The sequence below is a fragment of the Pagrus major genome, chromosome 6 (genome assembly GCF_040436345.1).
Source record: "Pagrus major chromosome 6, Pma_NU_1.0".
Classification (NCBI taxonomy): Eukaryota; Metazoa; Chordata; class Actinopteri; order Spariformes; family Sparidae; genus Pagrus; species Pagrus major.
Genome location: NC_133220.1, coordinates 4,253,109 through 4,269,554, shown reverse-complemented (window position 1 = coordinate 4,269,554; position 16,446 = coordinate 4,253,109). Strand labels below are relative to the sequence as shown.

General features: G+C 39.5%; 1 protein-coding gene across 1 annotated transcript in view; it reads right to left on the bottom strand.

The window, feature by feature from the left end:
- The window catches only part of LOC140998319 (hemicentin-1-like), a 46,386-nt gene extending 34,895 nt beyond the window's left edge, over positions 1-11,491 (bottom strand). The window contains exons 1-6 of the mRNA XM_073468578.1: positions 11,382-11,491; positions 6,758-7,075; positions 4,776-5,051; positions 3,756-3,773; positions 980-1,309; positions 635-673 (exon numbers count right to left, since the gene is read on the bottom strand). Of these exons, the coding sequence (XP_073324679.1) occupies positions 635-673; positions 980-1,309; positions 3,756-3,773; positions 4,776-5,051; positions 6,758-7,075; positions 11,382-11,451 (1,051 nt within the window). The 5' untranslated portion in view covers positions 11,452-11,491. The remainder of the gene's footprint in view (positions 1-634; positions 674-979; positions 1,310-3,755; positions 3,774-4,775; positions 5,052-6,757; positions 7,076-11,381) is intronic.
- Between the last annotated feature and the right edge of the window lie 4,955 nt (positions 11,492-16,446).

Genomic DNA, 16,446 nt, shown 5'->3' with positions numbered 1-16,446 from the left:
ATGGCTGCCGCTGTGTCAGAGCTTGTGTCAGGTGAAGAATATCAGGTGAAGTTTGATGATGACGAGTATATTGATGATGTCAGAGGCTTCAAATGTCACTGCTGCTTCAGAAAGAGCTTCTTTCAGCTACAGCGAAACTATTTGATCATTACTGAGATAAAAGAAGAATAAAAGGAATATTGTGATGTTGGGACTCAGAAGGACTGTGACATAAATATTAAACATGAAGTTAAAATTCATGAACCCAGAATGAACCTGGGACTAAACTGCATTAATAAAGTAGATTACATTATTCTGTCACGTCAGTAAAAAAACTTTATATGGAGACTTTTTGGGAAATGCAGTAATTAATTATTTGACTGTAGTTTATTGCACAATAACTTCTTCATGTAATTAGACAATCTGAATGAAAGTATTAGATTTAATAACACGCAGGCTTCTTGGATTAAAAGATGTTGTTGTATAACTATAATATAATAAACGTGTCCACCTTTAAGTGACGAGTGATCCCAGTCAGTTCAACACAGAGAGGTTCAGGCCCACAGATGTTAGTGTTTAGACTGACAGGCCTGAGAAGACATTTACAGAAACACCTGCAGAGGTGGAGAGTGACGTCATCAGAATCACGACTCACCTGGGATGTTTTCACCTGTTCTGTCTCTTAAGACTCGATCTGAAAGGAAAAACAAACACATGTTAGATTGTTTTGAAACAGACAGGTAATACTGTGTAAAAGTCATGTTTCATCTACTATAGACGGCTGAAATTTCATTGCACAGAGAGACATAATCTGCAGCGTGTCTCTGATATCAGGCATGTTTGATACAGAGGTCATCTCTCCAGATGTGGCTGCAGCTCTGTGGGCTCGAGGCCCTGCCAGATGTGTATTCTGACCACAACAAAAGTCCATCTGGGACTCTTGAACCAGTCGCAGCAGTAAATGAGCGGACATCTTTAACTGTTTAATGAAAGCACTCACCAACAACAAGCTCAATGTTGAATGTTTGTCTCGGCTGAAGATTTGGAAAAATGCAGCTGTAGGTCCCACTGTCGGCCATCTTTGTATTATGGATCTTTATGGAGGCGTTGCCGTTCTTCAGTTGATCTTGAAAATGTGAGACTCGACCTGTGAACTGCTGATCTTGACCTGTGTTGCTGTTAATAGAATGAATGCCTGAATTATACATGAACACCTCCTGCCGTCTTTCATCTTTCTTCCAGTCAAAGGCCTTTCCTGTGATGTCCTCCTTGGTGCTGGGGGAACAGGGTAAAACAGCATCATCGTCTTCTTTCACGACCACTCTGACACCTGGAAGATAAAAACATGTGTTACTCAGTATGTTAACATGCAGAGTCATCAGGAAACAAAGTCAGATAACAACTTTACACACCACAACAATAACTCAACACCTGTTTCCTCTAACATCATAGTTTTGGTTGTGTTGTGCTTGTACTGACATATTTTAAGTATATTTAAGCTACACTTCACTCGCATTTGCCCCTAAAAAAATGTATGTGCGAACCGGTAAAATGAAGGTCACAAGTTACCATCACAACCACAAGTTACCATCACAACCACAAGTTACCATCACAGCCACAAGTTATCATCACAACCACAAGTTACCATCACAGCCACAAGTTATCATCACAACCACAAGTCACCATCACAACCACAAGTTACCATCACAACCACAAGTTACTATCACAACCACAAGTTACCATCACAACCACAAGTCACCATCACAGCCACAAGTTACCATCACAACCACAAGTTACCATCACAACCACAAGTTACTATCACAACCACAAGTTACCATCACAACCACAAGTCACCAGCCCTTTTCACACAGAGTTGCCGCATTATTGCCGCAGCAGCCGTTCGCCAATTCTCCGCCGCTGGTTGTTCACACAGAGCCGAGCAGCTCCGGCTTAAAGACGAACCAGAGTAATTCACACAGCAAGCCGGCGCTGCGGGTCCAGAAGAGGCGTGGCGGTACACGTCATGGTGATGACGTATGTGTTTTTTTCAAGGTGTTCCCCGGTGTCCTCCTGTTAATCTAAACATGTGTTACTCAGTATGTTAACATGCAGAGTCATCAGGAAACAAAGTCAGATAACAACTTTACACACCACAACAATAACTCAACACCTGTTTCCTCTAACATCATAGTTTTGGTTGTGTTGTGCTTGTACTGACATATTTTAAGTATATTTAAGCTACACTTCACTCGCATTTGCCCCTAAAAAAATGTATGTGCGAACCGGTAAAATGAAGGTCACAAGTTACCATCACAACCACAAGTTACCATCACAGCCACAAGTTATCATCACAACCACAAGTTACCATCACAGCCACAAGTTATCATCACAACCACAAGTCACCATCACAACCACAAGTTACCATCACAACCACAAGTTACCATCACAACCACAAGTCACCAGCCCTTTTCACACAGAGTTGCCGCATTATTGCCGCAGCAGCCGTTCGCCAATTCTCCGCCGCTGGTTGTTCACACAGAGCCGAGCAGCTCCGGCTTAAAGACGAACCAGAGTAATTCACACAGCAAGCCGGCGCTGCGGGTCCAGAAGAGGCGTGGCGGTACACGTCATGGTGATGACGTATGTGTTTTTTTCAAGGTGTTCCCCGGTGTCCTCCTGTTAATCTAAACATGTACCTGCTGACTGTTTATAATCATATGGATGCTGTTATAATGTGTTGTGGTTGAGATCCTGACCCACCAAACATCCTGGAAAGTGACAAAGTTACGTTTTTCTCTAAATTACATAATCGGCATCAGTCAACAGGACGCTGTCTGACTCTTCACTCGCGGGGAGGGAGGCTGTTTTCTGGGGGAAAGTTCACTAAGTCTCGGTGGAGGACTGACCGTTGTGGTGATTTTTTTCACCGTGAGTTAAAGTTTTTTGACGGGGACAGACGCTGTTTTTCGGGCAGAAATGTGACGAAGAGTCGTCGGACAGACAGGAGGACAGAGGCTTTTCCTCATATAAGTTTCCAAAGAGACGACCAGTTTCTACGTTACAGTTGTTTGGTCATGTGACGTTGCTTGTGGGACATTTCTCTATATTTTGTTGAGTGATGGACCTGTTTAGTTACCAAAACCATTGTTTTGCTGCCTGAAATGAAAAAAAAAAAAATGAAATCAAACACTGTAAATCAAAATTTTGCTTGTGCTGCCTATTTAAATGTGAACTGTTAAGCATCGATAAATACATATTTTTTGTGCTCCCAGATATTTTACTTTAGGAGCACATGTGCTCGTTGGGAAAAATGTCAGCGTAGAGCCCTGTTACAGTATAGTTTATTAGGTTTGTTATTGAGCTTTGTGTTTGAATGTTACAAAATGTATTGAGCTGGAAACTCTTCAGCTTTATAACACCAGGAGAAGTTGTAGTTTTATTCATGTCAGATCTTGATTTATTGGACTGGATTCAAAGACACAACTAACCACCAAACTATCCTGTTCCTCAGCTGCAACACACAGGTTGTTTTTAACTTTGTGTAGGAGCCAGATTGGTCATTTTCTTTGTTCATTCTTTCTTTGTAAGAAGGAGAGAAACATGAAGAACAGAGAAACAGAAGCCTTAATTACACCTCGTTAGATAAAACATGACACATCAAACATTTTTAAAATCAACATCCACACAGCACATCTTCACTCATCCACTGCTACACTACTGACTGCACTCACTCCTCCAGCTGTTTGTGAAACAACACGACTAGAACAGAATCTCACCTGGTTCTGGAGGTGGATCTGTGAAGATAACAAGACATGTAGTGAGACATCAGTTATAAAGAACAATTACAGGATTATAAATGAAACGTGGTGATGTTTCCTGTTCATCACTTCTCTGCTTGTACATGAGGATTACAGTGTGATTAAGAAGGACAGAAACATGAAGAACAGAGAAACAGAAGCCTTAATTACACCTCGTTAGATAAAACATGACACATCAAACATTTTTAAAATCTTCCAAAAGTTTGGTAACATTTACACCTGCAAACACAATCATGCCAGCAGCACATGTGATCGTCTGGACAACCCTCCAATGTTTACGCTGAAAAAATGATCTTGAAATGACGTCACATGAAATTTGGTGTCTGATGACTAAACAATATTTTCTGTTACACTGAACTAACATAAAAACGTGTTATAAAATAATGAACATGTGCACCTCTTGTGTTATCAGAGTTCAATTGTGTCGATACAAACACATGTATTATGTGGTGAACAACAAGCTCAACTGTGTGTGAGACTACATCCTGTACAGTCATACATACATATAACTAGGCTGAGTATAAAAAAGGACTTGGATAAGTGCTGACCTTTCAGAATTTGTTCTTTATGGTAAAATAAAGATTTGTGTGTGTTGCAGTTTGATATTATGAGATTCATGATGCACAAAACTTCTCAATGAGCTTCATAACTGTCCTCAGATGTTTCCTCTGAAACATATTTAGTGTAAAGAGAGTGAGTGTAACACTGGGAATCTAACTGCATCACATACAGCACATATAGTGTTAATAATTAATAAACGCTGTACATCAAAGACAATAATTAATGATGTTCATGCTTCTAAAAGGTGAATTCAGACTGAACACAAAGTTATTTTCTGTCTCTATTTTATCCTGAAAACTTGTTTATTCAACACAAACACCCAGTGAACCAACCATCAACACGTGTGTGTGTGTGTGTGTGTGATGTAAAAATTAAAAAATTATTTACGTATTAAATCACAACTAGGAAGAATCTCACCATGGATATACACAGGGATCACAGCAGATATCTGATGGTTGATTTCCTTCTGCGTAGCTACACAGCGGTAGATGTCGGTCTTGGTCACAGTAATGTTGACAGTGATGTTTGAACAACCTTCACTTTCTGATTCCTGTCGCTCATCAGCAGGAAGAGTTTTACCAGCTCTGTCCTTCCACTCTACTGTAAGAGGTGGATCACCGTGAGCTTTACACTGCAGCAGGATCCCGTCCTTTGTCATTTTAAGTATATCGATATTTGGCCTTGGAGCTGCACCTGTGAACACATTATAAACAATAGATTATAAAGAGACAGTTTCAGCATTATTAATGTAACATTGGGATTTTGTTCATCCACACTCTGCTTGTATCCAGTTTACAGTGTGAAGAGAAAAACACAATAAAAGCCTCCAGCATCATTTTATGGGACGATATTTCAAACATTTTAAACTGTTTCCAGTTTGAGGCAGACACACAAATACAGTCAACTTGTTAAACTGAACTATAAAGATTGTAATAAAATATAAAACATAGTGTTCAAAGGTAAACACACCTGATGTGTCACATGTTAGTGAGAACTACTTTAATTATGCTGCCTGAAAGAAAAATTAACCATAAAGTTAGTTGAAATTCTGCCGAGAAGGTTGTGAAAGATTTAACTGGGTTGTTTTATTTATTTTTACAATTATATTTATTTAAACATGAGTGTTTAATGTCAACGAGGGCAGACTGAATATGAGAAACTCTTCTCATCATCTACACAAACAACACAGTTCAGAAGCACCAAGAGATGAGCAGATGATACTGAAGCTCCAAAGCTTGTTTGACTCTGTGACGTGAACTTTTCCAACAGAAACAACTGTTTCTAACAGAATCCAGCTGCACTTACATTTGACTCTACGTACGTATGATTGGTGCATCGCTTCAATGTTTTTAAATTAAATGATCTTTTCCTTCCCTAAAGGTTGGTCCAGTGAAGGGACGGGAGGATGAAGACTTTGATTGTGGTTTGCTATAAAAACACTAGTTGATAAGTTGATGATGGTGAATTACCATTATTGGGATAAATGTGAGTTTCCACACCAGTGACATAAAAAGCTGTTTAGCTCAATAACGTACAGTCATATTGATTCTGATTCATTCTGAATTGTCACAAGATGAGCCTGCATCTTTCCTGTGATACTAAAATATCTGTGATGCAATACATAAATATAAACATTGTTACATAAACATTAAACATAAAGTTAAAATTCATGAACCCAGAATGAACCTGGGACTGAACTACATTAATAAAGTAGATTACATTATTCTGTCACGTCAGTAAAAAGACTTTATATGGAGGCTTTTTGGGAAATGCAGTAATTAATTATTTGACTGTAGTTTATTGCACAATAACTTCTTCATGTAATTAGACAATCTGAATAAAAGTATTAGATTTAATAACACACAGGCTTCTTGGATTAAAAGATGTTGTTGTATAACTATAATATAATAAACGTGTCCACCTTTAAGTGACGAGTGATCCCAGTCAGTTCAACACAGAGAGGTTCAGGCCCACAGATGTTAGTGTTTAGACTGACAGGCCTGAGAAGACATTTACAGAAACACCTGCAGAGGTGGAGAGTGACGTCATCAGAATCAGGACTCACCTGGGATGTTTCTGACTTTTAAGTCTCGATCTGAAAGGCAAAACAAACACACGTTAGATTGTTTTGAAACAGATAGGTAATACTGTGTAAAAGTCATATTTCATCTACTATAGACGGCTGAAATTTCATTGTACAGAGACATAATCTGCAGCGTGTCTCTGATATCAGGCATGTTTGATACAGAGGTCATCTCTCCAGATGTGGCTGCAGCTCTGTGGGCTCGAGGCCCTGCCAGATGTGTATTCTGACCACAACAAAAGTCCATCTGGGACTCTTGAACCAGTCGCAGCAGTAAATGAGCGGACATCTTTAACTGTTTAATGAAAGCACTCACCAACAACAACAAGCTCAATGATGAATGCTTGTCTCGGCTGAAGATTTGGAAAATCGCAGCTGTAGGTCCCCCTGTCGGCCTTCTTTGTTTTTGTGATCTTTATGGAGGCGTTGCCGTTCTTCAGTTGATCTGGAAAATGTGAGACTCGACCTGTGAACTGCTCATCTTGACTTGTGAAGATGCCTGAATTATAAAAAAACACCTGCTGCCGACTTTCATCTTTCTTCCATTCAAAGGTCTTTCTTGTGATGTCCTCCTTGGGGCTGAGGGAACAGGATAAAACAGCATCATCATCTTCTTCCACGACCACTCTGACACCTGGAAGATAAAAACATGTGTTACTCAGTATGTTAACATGCAGAGTCATCAGGAAACAAAGTCAGATAACAACTTTACACACCACAACAATAACTCACACACCTGTTTCCTCTAACATCATAGTTTTGGTTGTGTTGTGCTTGTACTGACATATTTTAAGTATATTTAAGCGAACACTTCACTCGCATTTGCCCCTAAAAAATGTATGTGCGACCCGGTAAAATGATTTCGGCGCACAGTGTGCGAGCAAAGGTCACAAGTTACCATCACAACCACAAGTCACCAGCCCTTTTCACACAGAGTTGCCGCATTATCGCCGCAGCAGCGGTTCGCCAATTCTCCGCCGTTGGTTGTTCACACAGAGCCGAGCAGCTCCGGCTTAAAGACGAACCAGAGTATAATTCACACAGCAAGCCGGCGCTGCGGGTCCAGAAGAGGCGTGGCGGTACACGTCATGGTGATGACGTATGTGTTTTTTTCAAGGTGTTCCCCAGTGTCCTCCTGTTAATCTAAACATGTACCTGCTGACTGTTTATAATCATACGGATGCTGTTATAATGTGTTGTGGTTGAGATCCTGACCCACCAAACATCCTGGAAAGTGACAAAGTTACGTTTTTCTCTAAATTACATAATCGCCATCAGTCAACAGGACGCTGTCTGACTCTTTCACTCGCGGGGAGGGAGGCTGTTTTCTGGGGGAAAGTTCACTAAGTCTTGGTGGAGGACTGACCGTCGTGGTGATTTTTTTCACCGTGAGTTAAAGTTTTTTGACGGGGACAGACGCTGTTTTTCGGGCAGAAATGTGACGAAGAGTCGTCGGACAGACAGGAGGACAGAGGCTTTTCCTCATATAAGTTTCCAAAGAGACGACCAGTTACTACGTTACAGTTGTTTGGTCATGTGACGTTGCTTGTGGGACATTTCTCTATATTTTGTTGAGTGATGGACCTGTTTAGTTACCAAAACCATTGTTTTACTGCCTGAAATGAAAAAAAAAAAAATGAAATCAAACACTGTAAATCAAAATTTTGTTTGTGCTGCCTATTTAAATGTGAATTGTTCAGTATCGATAAATACATATTTTTCGTGCTCCCAGATATTTTACTTTAGGAGCACATGTGCTCGTTGGGAAAAATGTCAGCGTAGAGCCCTGTTACAGTATAGTTTATTAGGTTTTTGTTATTGAGCCTTGTGTTTGAATGTTACAAAAGTATTCAGCTGGAAACTCTTCAGCTTTATAACACCAGGAGAAGTTGTAGTTTTATTCATGTCAGATCTTGATTTATTGGACTGGATTCAAAGACACAACTAACCACCAAACTATCCTGTTCCTCAGCTGCAACACACAGGTTGTTTTTTACTTTGTGTAGGAGCCAGATTGGTCATTTTCTTTGTTCATGAGTGATGTACACATTTGTGCCAGTAGGTGGCAGTATCTGTTTAGGCCATTGCTTTTGTTTCAATATAAGTAGGTGGGTTAATCAGCGCAGGTGCGCACGCTGGGGAATCCATGCGGTTTTTGACCGTGTCATGACGTGTAACGCCGCAGGTCAGAATATTAGGTGTTATTGTGACAGTGAGTATTATATTTCTTGAGCCGGCTGTGTGTAGCCTAATAAATCTGCAACAAAAGAGAAGTAATGCTTGGACATTTGCTGTGTTATGCACTTACACCGGAATGCGCCTACACCTACACTGGCACGCGTACAAGCCCTTTAAACCACCAGCATGCGCGGACAGTGACAAATGGCCACTATACTTTGTAATTCAAATATGTTCACTGTACTTTCTAAGGACATCAGATTAAAGCTTCACATGTCAGAGGAATTATGTTTTTTAAACAGAATTATGTTCACTGACGTTTCTCTGATTTATTATTGGAGAAACCTGAAAGTCTTCAGCTAACGGCTCTGTGAGGCTTCACCTCCCGGCCTGATTGTGGTGTTGATGTGGTTTAGATCTTTTTTTTTTCTTTCAAAATTATTTTATTGAATTTTCCTTGAATGCATGTTTATAACAACTGTCAGGACACAAAGGATTTAAACCAATACATCAAAGAAAAAAAAACAAGAAAAGAGACAAAAACAAAAAAAGTGGGACAATGAGACACATATACAAACACACAGGAAGGGACAACATAAAGACACTTTATGACACTTTATAACTTTAAGACACAAGGAGGGGAAGGATTGGGGGGGTGGGGGGGTCCAGTTGTGCATTTAATTAATCGTCCTCAGCCAGGGTACAGTTATAGTGGGTCAGCCGGAAGTTTATCACTCTAATTGAAGCCTATCTAATTGCTTTAAAGTAATCCCATGTCTTATGAAAGTTCTGAAGGGCACCATTAACTGTATACCTGATCTTTTCTAATTTGAGATTACACATGATACTCTTGATGAGATGTGTGTGGGTGGGTGGAGCAGCATTCTTCCAGTTTAGTAAAATCAACCGCCGCACTAGTAAGGAGGAGAATGCCGAAGCCTTGCGCTGACAGGAGGTCATAGATATGTTTTCTTAGGTTACACCAACAATGGCCATAAGGGGTCAGGGTGTAACAGGTTTTTAAAATGTTTTAGAGAATAAATCAAAGAAAGAGGACCAGAATCGATGTAACTGATTTTAATACTGAGCAGGTCGAACCACAGCAAATAGGTAGGAATAGAAATAAGACTGAAAATCAGTTCACCATGAGCAAGGACAATTAGGAAAAAATGCTAGAGTTGAAAATGATCAAAACTTTGATTGTGAACCAATTACAGACCGTGTCATTGTATAATTCATTCTCACTTCATCTCCTCCATATTTATCACATTTGTCAATGAACTGGCTTGAAAATGACTGAACGGCGCCATCTGCAGGCTTCTTACTGAATATTTGACATGAATGACACAGAACTACAGAAGACAGTTCAGTGTCCGTTACTAAACCACAGAGCGGACGGTGAAAGCTCATAGACATATATAATATATATGTACTCATAGACATATATAATATATATACTCATAGACATATAATATATATACTCATAGACATATATAATATATATACTCATAGACATATATAATATATATACTCATAGACATATATAATATATATACTCATAGACATATATAATATATATACTCATAGACATATATAATATATAATCCCCGACGGGAAATTGCTTGCGTTACAGCTGCTCCCATTCAAAGTCAAGAATATGCAGAAAAATAGTAATAACAACAATAACAATAATAATAATACAAACTATATATATAGTGCATATTTATAAAAGTAGCCTACTGCAACTTCATTTTTTTAATTATTTGTCTCCATGATTGTTAATTTTATTACTTAGATGATCAGAAATCACTGTGTAAAAACGACGTTGGTGCTTTTTATTCCAACAGATGTCACATTTACATGTCAGGATCTGGATCATGTCAGTTCACGGGGCAGAGCTGCCTCCTCCAATATGGCGGCGACGCATCGCAGCAGCGGGTCGACGCAGCGAGGCGTCTGTGTGTATATGTCTATATATGTCTATATATGTCTATATGTGTCTATATGTGTCTATATATGTCTATATGCGTCTATATGTGTCTATATGTGTCTATATATGTCTATATATGTCTATATATGTCTATATGTGTCTATATGTGTCTATATATGTCTATATATGTCTATATGTGTCTATATGTGTCTATATATGTCTATGTGTATATGTGTCTATATGTGTCTATATGTGTCTATATATGTTTATATATGTCTATGGTTACACTCGTTACTTTATTAACTACACGGTTACATGTGCGTCACACTCAAAACGCTCCCCGGAACAACAAACTTAATGTTACAGGAACTACTTTAGTTTCTTCAGGAGGCTTCAGACACACACACGTTTAATTTCACCACCGAGAAAAGAGTCCAACAATATCACGACATCCGGAAGTTTTCAGTTCATCAGAAGAGTTTATGAGAAACGTTTAGTGTCGCAGCAGGAAGGAGACGACACCCACACCCACACGCACACGCACACACACACACACACACACACACACACAGCAGTGATGACGTCATATTGTTAGAGACTTTCTCGAGATAAAACTCAGCATAATTCTTCTGTAATCGATCCAATCAATAGTATCGATCTGTGCTGATTATCAGGGTACGTGTGTGACGTCACACGCTGCGCAGGTGTCTTGTACGCACTAAAGCAGGAAGCAACTGATGAACATCCCGCATGTTTCCACATTGTTTCCGCTGTTCAGATGAAATAAAGTGAGAATTAAAAACTGTCAGTGAGTGATGATCAGTTTTCTTACCGTCTCCAGCAGCAGACGTTTCTCCAGAGCAGCTCAGCAGACAGAGACACACGAGAGGAAGAAGCTCCATAGTTGTGATGTCCTCTGAGGACTTCACCACACTGATGGTGTCTCTAAATAACGGAACTTCACACAAAGGACAACACCCTTAGTGGTTCATCACAAAACAGTTTCGGTTTCACAGGACGAAGCAGCGACACTTCCGGTACAGACCTTTCAGAATAAAGGCGTCATCACCAGACCCGCATAGCCACAGATACATAGGGTCCATCCATGTCTCTTATTTGTGGATACAGAGGAAATAATGAATTAATATATGAACTCATTCTGCGCATTGAAATGGATCCTGTGCCTCTGAGCAGGACACAGTACAGAGTATAAATACACAGTACAGAGTATAAATACACAGTACACAGTATAAATACACAGTGCACAGTATAAATACACAGTACAAAGTATTAAATACACAGTACACAGTATAAATACACAGTACATAAAGGCTGCCACATGAAAAATACACACACTTGGTGCAGTAACAGACATAAATGTCAGCATGTTTCCATGTGTGTGAGCAGCAAACACTGAGGACAGCGCGCAGGCTCCTTCAGGACCCCTCCCAGGCTCTGGTACCAGTGTTTGAGTGGCTCCCCGCGGGACGCCGGCTCCGCTGCCCGGCCTGCAGGACACAGAGGGGGAGAGCAACCTTTGTTCAGAGGCTGTTCAGCTCCTAAACTCCCATACACCCCCCCCCCCCCCCCCCCCCCCCCCCCCCACACACACACACACACACACACACACTGGACACACCAAAACAGACAATAAGTGACTTGTTGATGGTCACAGCATTTCCCAGTTCCCCTCCCTCTCTGCTGCATTGTTCACACTTGCACTAACTGCTGCTGCCTCCTCGTGCACAACCCAACCTACCTCAATGCTGCCTTGCACATCATGTAAATACTGTAAATATCCTTTAGTTTAGTCTACTTATTCTATCTTACTTGTTTCTTGTCAGAGTACTTAACCTGCTGTGTATTTAACCTGCTGTGTACTTACCGTGCTGACTGGTTTGTATCTGTGTACAGCTACTCCAGGTGCCTTGAATTGCCCGCCAGGGACAAATAAAGTATTTTGAATTGAATTGAATGTTTAAAGGACCAGACCAGTGTTACTACATGTCACTGTCTACTGTCAGCTTGTTTCATTTAATTTAACTTTAAATATGGACAACTGACTTCCACAATAGGCTACATGCTGCATATTTATAATACTAGCAATATATAACAGTAGTAGTAATATAACATTTATTAAGTAAAGGTTAGAAACATCAGCTGCAATTCATCCAAATGATGTTTATAAATGAACCATACAGTATTTATTATTAACATCAATTACAATAAGTCGTTTATAAAGCATTTCATTGCTCGTTAACAGTGAAATAACTGTTAAATAAAGTTTAATTAACTATGTATTTGCCGTTTTTAATTATATATAATTGTTTATTTTAATGATGTGATAGATTTTATAAAGTTTTACCAAATAAATAAATGTATTAAGATTTCAAAGACCCAGAAAAGGACACGACCTCAGTGACCTCGATGGTAGCTTCAGCCCTGTATGTAATATCTCATCAAACATGAAGCCCTGCTCCACCCACCACAACCCAACTGAAGTAACTAGAGCTGCTACGATTATTCGATTACTTCTATAAACATTATATTAATCATCAATTATTTTTATAATCGACTCGAGTTCAGACAGAAAGTCAGAATTCTGATTCCAGCTTCTGAAGGAGGAAGGAGACAACACACACACACAGACACACGCACGCACACAGACACAATAGTGAAGAGGCCACATCATTATAGAGCATCAACGAGAGGAAGAAGCTCCATAGTTGTGATGTCCTCTGAGGACTTCACCACACTGATGGTGTCTCTATATGACGGAGCTTCACACACTCCTCAACACCCTGACTGGTTCATCACAACCTGTTTCTGCTCCTCAGCCTGAAGCTGCGGCACTTCCGGTACTAATATTTCAGAATAAAAGCATCATCACCAGGCCTGCAGCTGCCATCGTATTTTGTCTGGGTGTTGGCCACTGAGAGGAGGGAAGTAACGAAGTACAAGTACTTTGTTACTGTACTTGAGTATATTTTCAGGTGTCCGTTTTATTTTTCTGACAACTTTTGACTTTTACTCCATTAATAACAAATATCTGCAGGTGAATTTTGGTAATCTGGGACATTATTTTTGAACTTTTGACTGTAGAAACATTTGTGATATCAATCTAACACACTAAACACACATGATACCTTTCTGAAACCCTTAACATGTTTTAAGATCACACCAGAAGAAATATTTTAGATATCATACCCAGAGGAGATTTGCCTCATCTATCAGTGAGCATTGTGCAAAGAAAAATAAAAAATGTGTCTGAATTTGGTTTGATAATCTGGAACACTTAAAATTTAGGTTTGCTAAACTCAATATCACAATATTTAAAGCATTATAAAAAATGACATGGACTGAAAGCTAAATTTAACTAAACTACACCAGAATCAAAGGATGTTAAAGACCTTTTAAGAACTAATGTGAATTGTTCATGGAATTAAAGGAGCAATTTTTATTAAAGAAAAGTATATTTTTGTTTTACACAATATGCAAATCACCCATAACTTTCCTAAAACAATACTTAATAGTTTTATAACAATCATCACATAACTAATAATGTTTGAGAATGAATAAGTTCCATATTGGAATAAGTCAATATGAGCAGATTTATTGTGATTTTCATCTTTCTTACGACCTTTTCTGGGCCCAGTTGGCTCCATGTTGGTGTTGGTGACGTGTGTTGATGAGACGATGTAGTTCACTGAGCGCTTCAACACAAAACCACATGAGATTTTACTTTAATTACAAAGAATTGTGACTTTCATGATTTCACAAGAGAGACACAAGGCAAAGTGCTTTACAAGGGCATAAAATTACATTAAAAGACATTAAAATTCGCATTTTAAAGACATTTAAAACAAGTAGGAAGAAGACATGAAGAAACAAACCAGTTTCCACTTTTTCCCTCTGACAGTGACTTTCCACCATGTTCACTTCTCTCGTCTACTACCGAGATTATAGTAAAACAACACTTGTCTCTACTCCACGTACATTTCACCTCCTTCAGTATGAAACCAGCTCGTTGGAGTAGTTTGAGGAATGTAAACGTCACAGTACTTTTTATCCAGAAAGACGCAGCTCCCCCGTTTACTTTGATTTGTGTCCAGTCCAACATGGCGGCGGGAGCGTTAACGTGACGCAGCTAACTGCTCCGTCACTAACTGCTCCGTCACTGACCTCCAGTGTGAGCGTCCGCAGCAGATGTGGAGTTTTCAACTTCTCTCTGTTATTGATGAACTCACTCAGAAGACGTGTTTAGTCTGGTGAAGGTGAATATGATCGTGTTGTTGTTGTTCAGGCTACTTTCTTCTTCTTCTTCTTCTTCTTCTTCTTCTTCTTCTGCTGATTCTTCTTCTTCTGCTCTTTTGGTTGTATTGGCGGCTACAAACCGGAGTGTGTCACAACAACACGACTTAATAAAGACGTTATCCTGTGAATATTAGACAGCGACGTTATATTAATTATCATAAAAGTAATTATTATTCTATTATATTAGATACGTTTCAGTTAAATGTTTTATATGAGGCCGTTTGTACCGTTTTTACTCTTCTTCTTCTTCTTCTTCTCCTCCTTCTTCTTCTGTGGTCAATAGCAAGAGTAAAATACACCTTTAATCTTGAACTGTGTCATGAACCACACAGATGATATTTGTCAATTAAATAGTTATTTTAAGTCATTAAAATCGCAGTTTGTTATTAATAAAGTAAAATCTCATGTAGTTTTGTGTTGAAGTGCTCAGTGAACTACATCGTCTCACTCAACACACGTCACCAACACCAACATGGAGCCAACTGGGCCCAGAAAAGGTCGTAAGAAAGAGAGAGTTGGTTCTGGTTCAGTTCTGTGAGCTGCTAATATACAGGAGCAGCTCTACCATGTTTAAGTTACGAGACGACGTCACTAACGACACTGTTGGCTGTGTAGTCTTTATAATGACGTCTGATATTTAATTAGTTTAATGACAAACTGAAACTTTATTGACTTGGAAAATTATCTTTTAAACTGAAAAACATCATGTGTGACATTCATGACACAATTCAAACAGGATCAATGAATTATTTGTCAAATGTATCTGTTGAAGTCTTCTGAAAGCAGCCTTTGTTTGTCAGAGTATTTCATCAGCCAGAGTTATTCAGTCAGTTCTGTGTTTCAGCTAACATCACCCTTCTTCTCCAGAAGAGAGCTGTGTGAGGCACAAACACCAAACACACACTCAGACACACACATCTGCAGCAGCAATGATGCCACGACAACACACATCACAATCAGTTCTCCATAAAAGTGTAAAACAGCCTCACTGAGTGTGTTTGTCCTCCTGAGATTCATGTCATCATTCAACCTGACACACAAACAGAAGGAGCTCAAAACACTTCAGTCAAACAGCAGCAGGTGGCGCTAACGTCTCTGACAGATTTCACTTCCTGTGGCTGCTCGATGAAACAACACACCTGGTGCAGGTGCATGAACAGTTAACGCTCCAGCTGTGAGAATAAATAAATGAGAGTAAATAAAACATGGAGCTGTTTCTCTCTCAGATGCTTTGACCTCATCAGCAGCTGTTTCCTCCGGCAGCAGAAGATCAAGTCCCTGTTCTCAATCCTGCTGACAAAGTCCTGAGAAGAAACAGCCGTCAGCAGGTCTGGATCATGTTGTCTCCTCACAGACTCAGGCCTCGTTACACAGACATGAGGATTTCTTTACATTCAGCTGTAATCTCCATTCATGAAGCTGTCAGTGAGGTAAACTGTCTCTAGAAACCTTGTTTTAAAGAGGATTTATCTGCTCTGTTGTCTCTTTGGTGTCCTGACAGCTGCTGTAAAACACAGATCATCTCAGAATCACACCCATAAATTAAAATCACTTTTATTTCTTTGATCACAGTTTGAACACAG